At 32.0% G+C, this 10582-nt stretch overlaps 1 protein-coding gene across 2 annotated transcripts; it reads left to right on the forward strand.

The window, feature by feature from the left end:
- Positions 1 to 78: 78 nt before the first annotated feature.
- Positions 79 to 6877, forward strand: LOC111314018 (RNA pseudouridine synthase 7-like). Of its 2 annotated transcripts, XM_022914977.2 has the most exons (12): positions 91 to 262; positions 361 to 404; positions 541 to 618; positions 701 to 801; positions 1040 to 1127; positions 1308 to 1386; positions 1543 to 1625; positions 2148 to 2213; positions 3006 to 3062; positions 3691 to 3816; positions 4231 to 4463; positions 6547 to 6877. In XM_022914977.2, the coding sequence occupies exons 1-12, from the start codon at positions 148 to 150 to the stop codon at positions 6647 to 6649; spliced, it is 1173 nt and encodes a 390-aa protein (XP_022770712.2). In that variant the 5' UTR covers positions 91 to 147; the 3' UTR covers positions 6650 to 6877. The 2 variants fall into 2 exon arrangements, with proteins under 2 accessions (XP_022770722.2, XP_022770712.2); XM_022914987.2 differs by lacking the exon at positions 3691 to 3816 and having other exon boundaries at positions 79 to 262.
- Positions 6878 to 10582: the final 3705 nt, after the last annotated feature.

Here is a 10582-nt window from a genome sequence, read left to right on the forward strand (position 1 = left end):
TCATTGCGAAAGCAGTAGAAACGTCGTTGTCTTTACGATTGTAGTACGCCGTCGTTTTATGTCGAGTTCCCTTCCCCCTTCCTTTGTCTACTTCTCCACCGTCGATAATTAAAAAAAAAAAATCCAGCCGAAAAACGGAACAAAAAGATGAAAAGAAACAGAGAAGAAGAGAAAGAGGAAGAGAAAAACAAAAAGAAAATGGAGATTGTTTGGCAAAATCCAACTTATCCTGCTCAGAAAGAAGATTATATTTTTCACAACGGTAATTGAAATTTACAAAAAAATTTACAATCAACTCCTTTTAATCAGATCAACAAAAAAAAAATCAAGAAAGCTCATCTTTTGGCGGGAAATTTACAGGGAAACGCCATGTAAGACCGTACTACTTCGAGTTCGTCTCTCATGTTAGTTTCTTTCTCTTTATCTCTCTGTTTGTTGGTTTTTCTGAATTAAATTGTTAACGAATCTGTTAAACCCTAATTAAACCCTAACACTGCTTCTTCATAAAAAAGTACGATTTGAATTGTTGATTTTGCACAGGTTAATAAGCGATGGGAGGGTAAAACAATCGTGGATTTGTTCGCTCAAGAGTTCCGAGGCCGATCGAAAGATTACTATGTGATTTGCCTTACTCTTTCTAATTTTGGTTTTGAGCTGAAATCTTCCATTTACCTTTTCGGTTATTTTGGAAATATTGTAGGTTAGTGCTGTCAAATGTGGACGTATCCAAGTGGATGGAGAGAACATACCTGTTTCGTACATAGTCAAACGATGCCAGAAGATAAGCCACTTCTTACACAGGTTCATTACATTGGCATTCAATGCTGCTCTCATGGAAATTCACTAAATCTTTAGAAGAAAATGCTTTTTTGTTAGAATAATATTGTATGTAAGTGTTCTTTTTTGGTTCATACATACGTTGATAGGAAAATCTTTTAATGTTTCAAATTTATTGACTTCTCTATGATTTTTGTTTGCATTGTTTCATGATTTTGCTTTGAAGTTATAAAACTTGTAATTGATGTTGCAAAGGTTGTAGGCATGAACCGCCAGTGATGGCTTGGAATGTTGCAATTCTTCAAAATGAACCTGATGTACTGACAGTTTGCAAACCAGCATCTGTTCCTGTAAGTCTTTGGTAAAGCATACTTCTTTCAACGTTATGGTTGTTGGAGTGTCTAAATAATATGGTTATTCATTGGATGAGGAGAGTGGGAACCTTTCTTCACTCTTACAATCCGATGTCAATGACTCTGTGTCCTTTTTTACTTTTGTTGGGGTTAAATTCATTTCCTAATGTTTTGTAGGTACATCCATGTGGTCAATATCGTAAAAACACAGTTTTGGGCATTCTCCAAGCAGAACATGGGTTGGCTCCTTTGTATCGTATCCAAACTTAGCTCCATATGTTGCAAATATTTAACCGTACATGAAGGCTACTTTTGTACTTTCTGTATGAAAATTAAATCTGTTTGCAGTTTTCTCTTTGGTGAAATTCTGAAAGCAGGGTTTTCTGCATTTTCCTTGACATAATCATGTCAGCCATTCATCGACTAGATCGTCTGGTCTCGGGACTTCTTATCATGACCAAAAATCCAGCTAGAGCTGACATTTTTAGGCAACATGTAAGTCTTCCATGACTTTTTTTTCTACAGGTTGAGTGGAAGTGAAACAATAATAGAATAAAATCTTTAGGCATTTTGCTTAAAACTTTAACTTGGTATTAAAAATAAATTTTCGTAATATGGAATCACATATGATTGGCATAAATTTCCATTAGGTATGCCTACATAAAATCCTTTTAGTTGTGCTGTATTGCATACTTTGTTAGAATGATATCTTCGGACATTAGCTGTTCTGTCTATCAAAGATAAAAATTGCATTGCTTTATCAATATGCTTGATATGGAAACTTAGCGACATGGCTACTTTTTGTGCTGTATTGCATGATTTGTAGAATGATATCTTGGGACACTAGCTGTTCGGTCTATCGAAGAGAAGAATTGCATGGCTTTATCAATTTGCTTCATATGGAAATTAGGACTTTTTACTAACAGATTAGCATGGCTCTCTGTATTTTTTGGCTTTTGTTAACTAAATTAAACTTCTGTTCATTTGAATCTAAACATGATGGACTGATGGTTGCAGATTGAAGCTGGACTTGTGCAGAAACAGTATGTTGCAAAGGTCGTTGGAGTATTTCCGGAGGGTGAGGTATATGATCTTGTTTAAGCAAGATGGTTCATGTAATTTGTGTTCAAATTTGAATTATTCTGCTTGTTCAAATTCTTTTAAGTGCATAGATGATTGGATGGTTTACTATATATGTACTTTTTATTTTTTGGTTACATTGGAAAAACTACCAATCTTGTTTGACCTTTTTTTCTGTCTTTTGTTTTTTACATAACAAACAGTGACAAGGATTAGCTTGATAACGTAAATATTTGTATTATGAGAATGTAGTTTCACACTGATCTTCTTTAAGGCTTAGATCTCCATCTATGAAATTTCAGTATTTTGTAGAAGAAGCATCTGGTTTTTCTTTCTTTTCCTATTTCAGAACAGTTGCAACTCATTCAAGGAAAAAAAATGCACCTTGTGTATGGACTTTCTTTTGTCTGCATTATAGTGTTCTAGATCTTCTTCTAACCCAACCCTCCTTTTATTTTTTATGTTTTAACATGCTATCTTGAAGGAACCATGTTCAGAAACTTTTCACTTTATTCTTGCAACAATTTACTTGACATTTTTTAAATCAAGTGTAAAGCTCAGAAGATATATACCTCATGTGGCAAAGTAATGGCTCTCATATGCTAGGCTGCAAGTAGTCTGAAAAGTAATTTTTTGTCGAAACCAAAATCTAGGTCATTCAATTGCATATTAATGTTTTACTGAGGTCTGGTGTGACAGTGAATGAATACAGGTAGTTGTTAAATACTACTGCACTAACATGTAACGATGGACAAAATTTTCCCATTTGACATCTGTCAAGATTTTCTCTGTCAGCAAGTTGTTGATGCCAATGTAGATTACAATGCTAGAGAGGGAAGGAGCACTGCATTGGTAAGTGTGTTTTTTCTACACCTATTTATAGGATTATAGCTGTCTTCTACACTTATATGATTATAATAGACGTAAACCACGTGTGAGAAGAGGCAGATTGAAAGGAAAGTGAGATCTATTGTGTTATGAATTTGCACTTGTACATTCAGTGCAAGCTGACAACTTTGCAGCTCACACCATCCTGTCTTTAATGATGAATTGGAACATAAGATATATTGTGGCCCAGAATGATGCAAAATATTTGGTGTTTAAATCATGTTCAAAACTAAAAGCTGCCCTTTTTAGTGATTTTCTTTTAATGGGATGCAACTTTTGCCATAAGTTTAATTTGTTTTAATATTCAGTTTAATTCAATTATATTGGTGTTTCTCATTATTGTTAATCAAACTGAATCTCCATGCTTTGCTACTAGTAGTATTGCTTTCAATCACTGGTAAGGCTGTTGGTCATCCATAAATCTTTGAAGTGCTAGTTATGCAGGGACTTTTCTTTCTCCAAGGTTAAAAATTCATTACGTTTGCCAGGATGTTTCTTATTCATTAGTTAATGATCTAATCAGAGATTTATCCAATTAGAAGAAAGTGGCATTGGCTATGCTGAATCATAGAGCATGTTCCTTTTTATGCAGGTTGGCATCCCTAATGGTGATACTGCCTTGAAGGGAAAGGCTGCTTGTACAAAGTTTACTAGGATTAGTACCAATGGGATTCATAGCATTGTCTTGTGTGAACCAGTTACTGGCCGAACTCATCAAGTAAGATAATGCACGGCAAACATTAAGTAACTTTTGCAACACCATTAAAGAGATGTATTTAGTTGTTTTAATGGACAGGCGATGCTTTTGGATATCTCTTGTTCGTGTAATGATATTTTTGGGTTACTTATAAATTATGTTGCATGCAGTTGTCTTCTGTTATTTTAGTATTCTCAACCAGCTTTTGAACTTTAAACTTTTTTCTATGAATTTGTGTCTCTGAAGGACTCTTAAATTGGTTTTCTGACAATTAAGAAATTGCTTGTCTTTGTCTGTGCTATGGTGAACTTGTTTTGCATTTATGTGTTCTTCTGGACAAGTAATACATGTACTTCCTATTGCTAAGGTTTTGTCAGTCAGTAAATCTACTATATTCCTGCATATTTTTCTGACACTAAATTTTCTTGGTGGTAGATTCGTGTGCATTTGCAATATACAGGCCATCCAATAGCCAATGACATGCTTTACCTTTCAGTCAATGTTGTTGGTCGTTCTACTTTAGGGACAACTGCTGATAGAGCTGCAGCTCTTTCTGGCAGCTCTCCAGCAACCAGTTGTGAGAATCATAATGAGGAATACAAGTACTGCAATCAAGATTTGACCATTGATCCTATGTGTACACACTGTCCTAATTTAGCTCCAAATGGGTAAGACACCTTTTATTGTGATTACATATGTTCAATATAGATGAAATATATTTAATTCTGTTCTCAGATTCAATTTTCTCTCGTTACAACTATATCTATGCTTGTCAATGAGCAGTTAATTGTAATTTTATAATGCAGTTTTATCATAGTCATTTTGTATAATTATTTAAAAATATTCAGACATTTTCTGCTTGATACTGGTTTTTTCATCCATGCCATAACAACAAGATAGGACTCAATATAAATTTCTCTGCTATCATTGGGTAAAGTTCAAAGTGTAAATAAAGTAAACAATATAACAGTCTCTGGTTTGTTCATACAAAGAATCTGCTGTATGGCATGTAACCATGACAAAAATATTGTTCTTCAGGGCATCTGTTATTCCTTTTGTACTACCACTGCTAAGATATCCATTTATCATGTGTGGAAAATTCAAGATTGACAATTACTTGATATTTAATAATTGTAAATTACATTGTCCATAACTCTGTTGTATATAGAAAATGAAAGTTGAAAAGGAAAAAAAGAGAAGCTTCAGCCACTTCAGACAATCTACTATTGGCATGTGTTATTATTCTTTCATAAAACTTATATCAATTTGTTCTACATTAGAACAGCATAAACCTTAATTTACTTTCCTTATCTATGACAATCATAAGTTAGGTGATAAAGGAACTATGAACAGGAAAGAAAATGATTGTTAAGTAACAAATAGGAAAATTGCAATTAGCCTATTAACCACTTTATATACTTTGAAAACCCTTTTCTTATGTAATTTATTTGAGAATGATGCCAAATAAAAAAATCTGCTAGTGATGAAATTAGTACACATATTTGTGGGATTGCAATTTACCTAAATTTTATGGCAGTAGTCCAATTTTAATTATTAAAATGACAGTTTACTTTTATATCTTCTTTTTTTTTTTTTTTTTTCACTATAAAGATTCATTTTCATTGTAGTTTAGGAAGATTGAAAATAAGAAAATATGTGTTAGTCAATTAAAGTTAGAAGGTCACATGTTATGATAGTGTATTTAGCCCATTAATAGGGTAGAAAGCCCAAAACTGAAGCCAAGCTTCAAATAACCAAAAGTTCCTATTGATTCCTCCAGTGCTTGTTTCTTTTGAGATGAGATTCGTACTTTAAACAGCAATAACTATTAAATTTATTAGTTATTCATGGTAAACTTCGATCAAAGTTTATGTAATAATTGAATTGGAAAGCTCTATCAGAAGATTTGCCTTCATTTGCTTTGCTTTGTTTTGCTTTGATGTCTTCATATCACTTCCCCCTACCAAAAGAAAATTCTGCTTGCAAAGTCTCCTTACTAATTGCATCTATTTAGAAACAGGGTCAGATACACATTTGAAGAAAAACGTCAGATAGAAATCACTAGAATTTTATTACAAGCTTTTGCCAGCTAGTTACAAACAGAAGAAAGATGCAAAAAAAGAAAAAGAACAGTGAAAGCAAGAAATAGAGAAAGATGTGAAGTCACCTATCCTTGACTCATTTTTTAGTCCCTGTAGATTTTATTCTAGGTAGGTATTACATGTAGGAGAAAAGGAAGATGGTGGATTAATTTGGTGAATATGTTTTCTTTCATTCAAATCTTTCTTTATTAGGCTGCTACTTGCCGTTAAATTGTAATTTAGAAGGTTCTTTGTTTCAATCAAAGATGTTAGTGCATTGGCTTAAGGTGTCAACTTTTATCCCACCTTCAGGTCAAGGTGGTTTGCCTTAACTATATATCATTCTTGTTTAAATCTGAATCAATGTTAATAAAAGTCATTGTCTTAGGAAATTAGGTTGTGTTTTACCAAGCAGCAGCTCCTGTAGAAACATTTAAGATACAGGGTGAGGATGTAAATTTTCAATTGTTAAGTAGCTGAAGTATAGTTATTAAAGTTATATTTGCCCTACCTTGGAAGATGATTAGCATTCTACCCTATAATTTTACGGGCAAAACAGTCTTTTTTTTTCTGCATTTACAATAATCTACAGTTATGACAATCTTATTTAAGTAGAGAATCTAATAGCTGCACTTTCAACTCTTTTTGATTATTGTTGCCCTTATGGCAGATATGATGAACATGAAGAGGGATTATGGCTACATTGTGTTCGGTACTCTGGACCGGAATGGGTTTATGAATGCCCATATCCTGATTGGGCATCACTCAGTTAATTTTATTCTTAGTTCTTTTTTTTTTTTTTTATTTTTGTTCTGAGAAAATGTAGTGCTCTCATTCTTATAATTTGCTGAAAGTTGTAGAATTCATCCATTTGGCTAGTAGGTAATTAGTTTGTCAGTCAAGGAAACAATGTCCTTGCGGAAAAAATGTTGTAAGTGAAAATGTCCGATAAATTAAACAAGTTTAATTGATGCAGTAGTTTCTAACCGTTCATAAGAATATATGCTGAGCTGAAGCCTGCTTTACATTATCAAAATTGATACTTAATGTTATCAGCTGTTGATCTCGGATAATTAAAACTAAGAGTCTAGTATTTGACAAACAGATCGGCTGTGGTTAGCTTTACTGTATTTATCTTCTCTTTACAATACTTATCTTCTCTTCTTTCATAATCTATCAATTTTAGCATGATTATTAACTGGTCAAATACTTCTACTTCAATCTGGCATTTTCAGCTGGATATTCGTCGAATTGAGACGGATCAAGTTCACCATGTGAGAAATTGACTGTGCAAAAAAATAATAATAAAAAAAAAAAAAAAACCTTTATGTCGATATCGTCTCCTTTTTTTTTGTCATCCGACAAAAATTGTGGTTGGACTTGAGCATGTGGTTTTGAATTTGTGCACTTTTTATGATTGAATAAAAAGACGATGAAAAGTCATTACCTTATGTCATCAAGCAAGTAGTGTGACAGTCAAAAATCAGATATAAAGAAAAGAAAAAAAAAAGAAAAACATTGTTGCCTAATCTCAGGATGAATGGACGAGGATAACGCATACACGTTGATGAACAAAGGCACTCAAACGAACAGGGAGACAGTAAGTGAAATAGGTACTCCCCGGATAGAGATGCACTTTAAGGCCAGAAAAAGAGGTCTGGAAATGGAACTTTTGCTTATGTAAGAATCATCTTATCGTCTCAACTAAAGGAAAAAAGAGCTCTTTCATGACGTATGTTTTGCTACCTTGTCTTAAATCTTCTTCAAGCTTTTTGTAAATCATGGAAGCAAAAATTTAAATGCACCTTTTTTTTTTTTTAATTTTTTATAAATAAAATTATTTAAATATTCTTCTTATGAGTCTTAAATTAAGTGTAACGAAAAATGTTATTATTAAAAAAAATCATAAATTTTAAAATTAATAAAAAATTATTTTTATTATTTTTACCTTAAAGAAAGAATAGTATTTTATAAGACCTTAATTAAATTAAAGATAAAATAATAAATATAATTTGTCATTTTTAATAAAAAAATTGTCTCAATTATTAAAATTTTATAATAGTTTTAATTAAACTGAATTTTTCAAAAAAAACTCTCCATCTACTTATCACGATGAGTTTCTCCAATTAACATATTAGATTTTAGTAAAATTAGTTAGTATTTAATAGTATTACTTTTATAGTTTTAATTAATGAGTTTCAATTCTTATATGTTGATCAAACCTAATAGTTGTTTCATCACTCTTTCTAATATCAAGAAATAAAATTTTAATTATGACATCACAAGAATTTATTATTTCTCTAAAATCAAAATAGTAAAAGTAGCTTTTTTTTTTATTAATTTTAAAATTTATATTTTTTTAATAATAACTTTTTTATTACACTAATTTATAAATAATTTTAACAAAATTTTTTTTGATAAATTTTCATAAAATTTCATTTTTCTAAAAGTGTTATGATTTCTCTAAATACATGCAAAAATTTTTCTTTTGTGCATGAGAAATTTGCTATGATTGAAATCTAGTTGGGATGGAAGCAATCATGATTTTACTTAGTTGATTTGTTCAGCAATTTTAAAAGATAACACTCAACAAATTTAATATTTAAATTTTAATAATTGTACCTCTTTTGTAAAAGAAAATTTTGGTTTGGGAGAGCTAAACTTGAAGTACTGACCCATGTATCTTATCTTGTATTAAAAAAGGAAATTAAGAAGCAGATATATTGCCTACCATTCATGGATGCCAATCTCAATTATTAGAATCCTTTTGTTAATTTGATCACTGAGAATCGACAGAAAAAGGGGAAAATCATAAAGAAGTACGTATGCATGACGTGCTGCCTCCACTTCCAGGCAATAGAGATAAGAGCTGTTATACCTCATCTTATCCCTCAGAAACTAAAAAGAAAATAAAGAAGCACAAATTGTAAGTTCAGTGCCTTCTAATCAAAAAATCAAGAACAAAATCAGGAGATAAATATATGCTAATTCATGTTAATCTGGATTAGTTTGATTACTGGATTATAAAAGAAAGTGGATATTATTGGGGGGAAAAGGGGAAAAAGGGGGTCCTGATCGTCTGCTGTTGCTGGCAATGCAAAAGTCTATCAAATATTTCCTCCTTATCTTGAGAGCTGAGGTTCAAAATCCTAAAGAAATGAGTATGCTCAACGTGCCTCTTAGTCTATCCTTGAGTCATCACTCATCATATAAAGGAAAATGTGTCATTAGGACTTGACTTTGCTGAGGTAGCTAAATAGCAATATTGTGGAAGATAAGAACATATGTATCGTAATTTCTGAGTTTGGCAAATTTAATTACTTAAAAAATTAATTTAAAATTGAATCAAATCTCCACGTAACAAGACTTAAATCTAAAAACGAAAAATTTTTAAATTTCTTTCTTATCCTCATCAATCATTAGCCATTATATATATTTAAAAATGATATTTAGTAAATTTGAGATTCGAATGTTAGTACCTATGATACCTTTTCTTTGCATAAAAGAAAAAAACTAAAAGTGCAAAAGCTAAATATTTCGTAAGCACATTAATCTCAATGCAAAAGAGAAACATTTCATCAACTGGGATCGCCATGCTACCTGTTGTTACAGCACATTCCCCACTCTCCACTCAGCTGTCAACTGTAGGTGTAGGTGTAGGGACACCATTCAATCCGGACTGTAAGCTTAATTGGGATCTAAAAGTGCTAAAATTGTTGAAGCAATGAGACCCAATTCTTTCAATTATTCATTAGACAGAAACAAATTGATATAATTACTAAACTAAACCAAGACTGCCTTGGCAAGAAAAATGTTCCTACTTGCATGAAAATTGCCTTAAAACTCAGTGCATTTTCATGAAAAATTCGACAATCATTTTCTCTAGAATGTCCAAATCCCCTCCCCCAAACGTTTTTCTTTTCACCATGCAAGCCTAGAAGTAGAACTGATGTATGGTGGGCCATTTAGACCAACTTGATACTCTACTTTCGAGTCACTGGACACTATGTCTAGAATCTGAGATTCTCCACTATTTAGATTTGGGAGGCTGTCAGTCATTCCTTGTTTGATCTTTGTTTGTAAGGTACTTCTTTACAAAAAAAACCTTCAGGAATCGAAGAATCAATTCAGAAGGTTCTAACTTCAGATTGGCAAAATGTGGTTAGTGGGATGATCAGCTTGGCCAAAAAAGTTACCCTAAATAAACGTCTTATTATATTTTATGCCTACCTGTCCTTTTTACTTATCCTATTGAATAAATATGCATATTTATATATTAACTAACAGTAGTTAATAGTCATGTAATCTATTGGTAGAGTCCTGAAATTTACTTGAATATTTTAGTGCCTATGAATCTCGTTTGTTTTGGCATTAATCATTCAAGTGCGGAGCACTGGGATCTCGGAGGAAAATCCGAAACTGAAGACAATGAGTAATTATACCATATGCTTGGAAGTGCTCAGTTTAGCATTAGCGAAATAAGCTAAAGAGTGAGGCATTGATCTTGTTTGTGGGCCTTAAATGCAACATTTGAAACAAACAAAAACAAATAATAAGTCAATAATAATAATAAGGAAAAGTCTACTAGGCGGTTGGTAAGGGAAAAGCCTTTAATTTCTTGTCATCCATAATTCGGTTTTTGTGAGAAATATTTTGAAAGTAAAATTTTAAATATATTAAATCAATGTAAAGGAGTCAAAGAGTGC

This window comes from Durio zibethinus, chromosome 9 (assembly GCF_047325235.1).
Source record: "Durio zibethinus cultivar Kanyao isolate XHJ-2024 chromosome 9, ASM4732523v1, whole genome shotgun sequence".
NCBI lineage: Eukaryota > Viridiplantae > Streptophyta > Magnoliopsida > Malvales > Malvaceae > Durio > Durio zibethinus.

Excerpts from the sequence above, each read along its gene's own strand:
- LOC111314018 (XM_022914977.2), top strand. The coding sequence starts at position 148 with ATGAAAAGAAACAGAGAAGAAGAGAAAGAGGAAGAGAAAAACAAAAAG. Across the intron at positions 619-700 it reads GCCGATCGAAAGATTACTAT|GTTAGTGCTGTCAAATGTGG; the intron begins GTGATTTGCCTT and ends GAAATATTGTAG. Across the intron at positions 4,464-6,546 it reads CCTAATTTAGCTCCAAATGG|ATATGATGAACATGAAGAGG; the intron begins GTAAGACACCTT and ends CCCTTATGGCAG.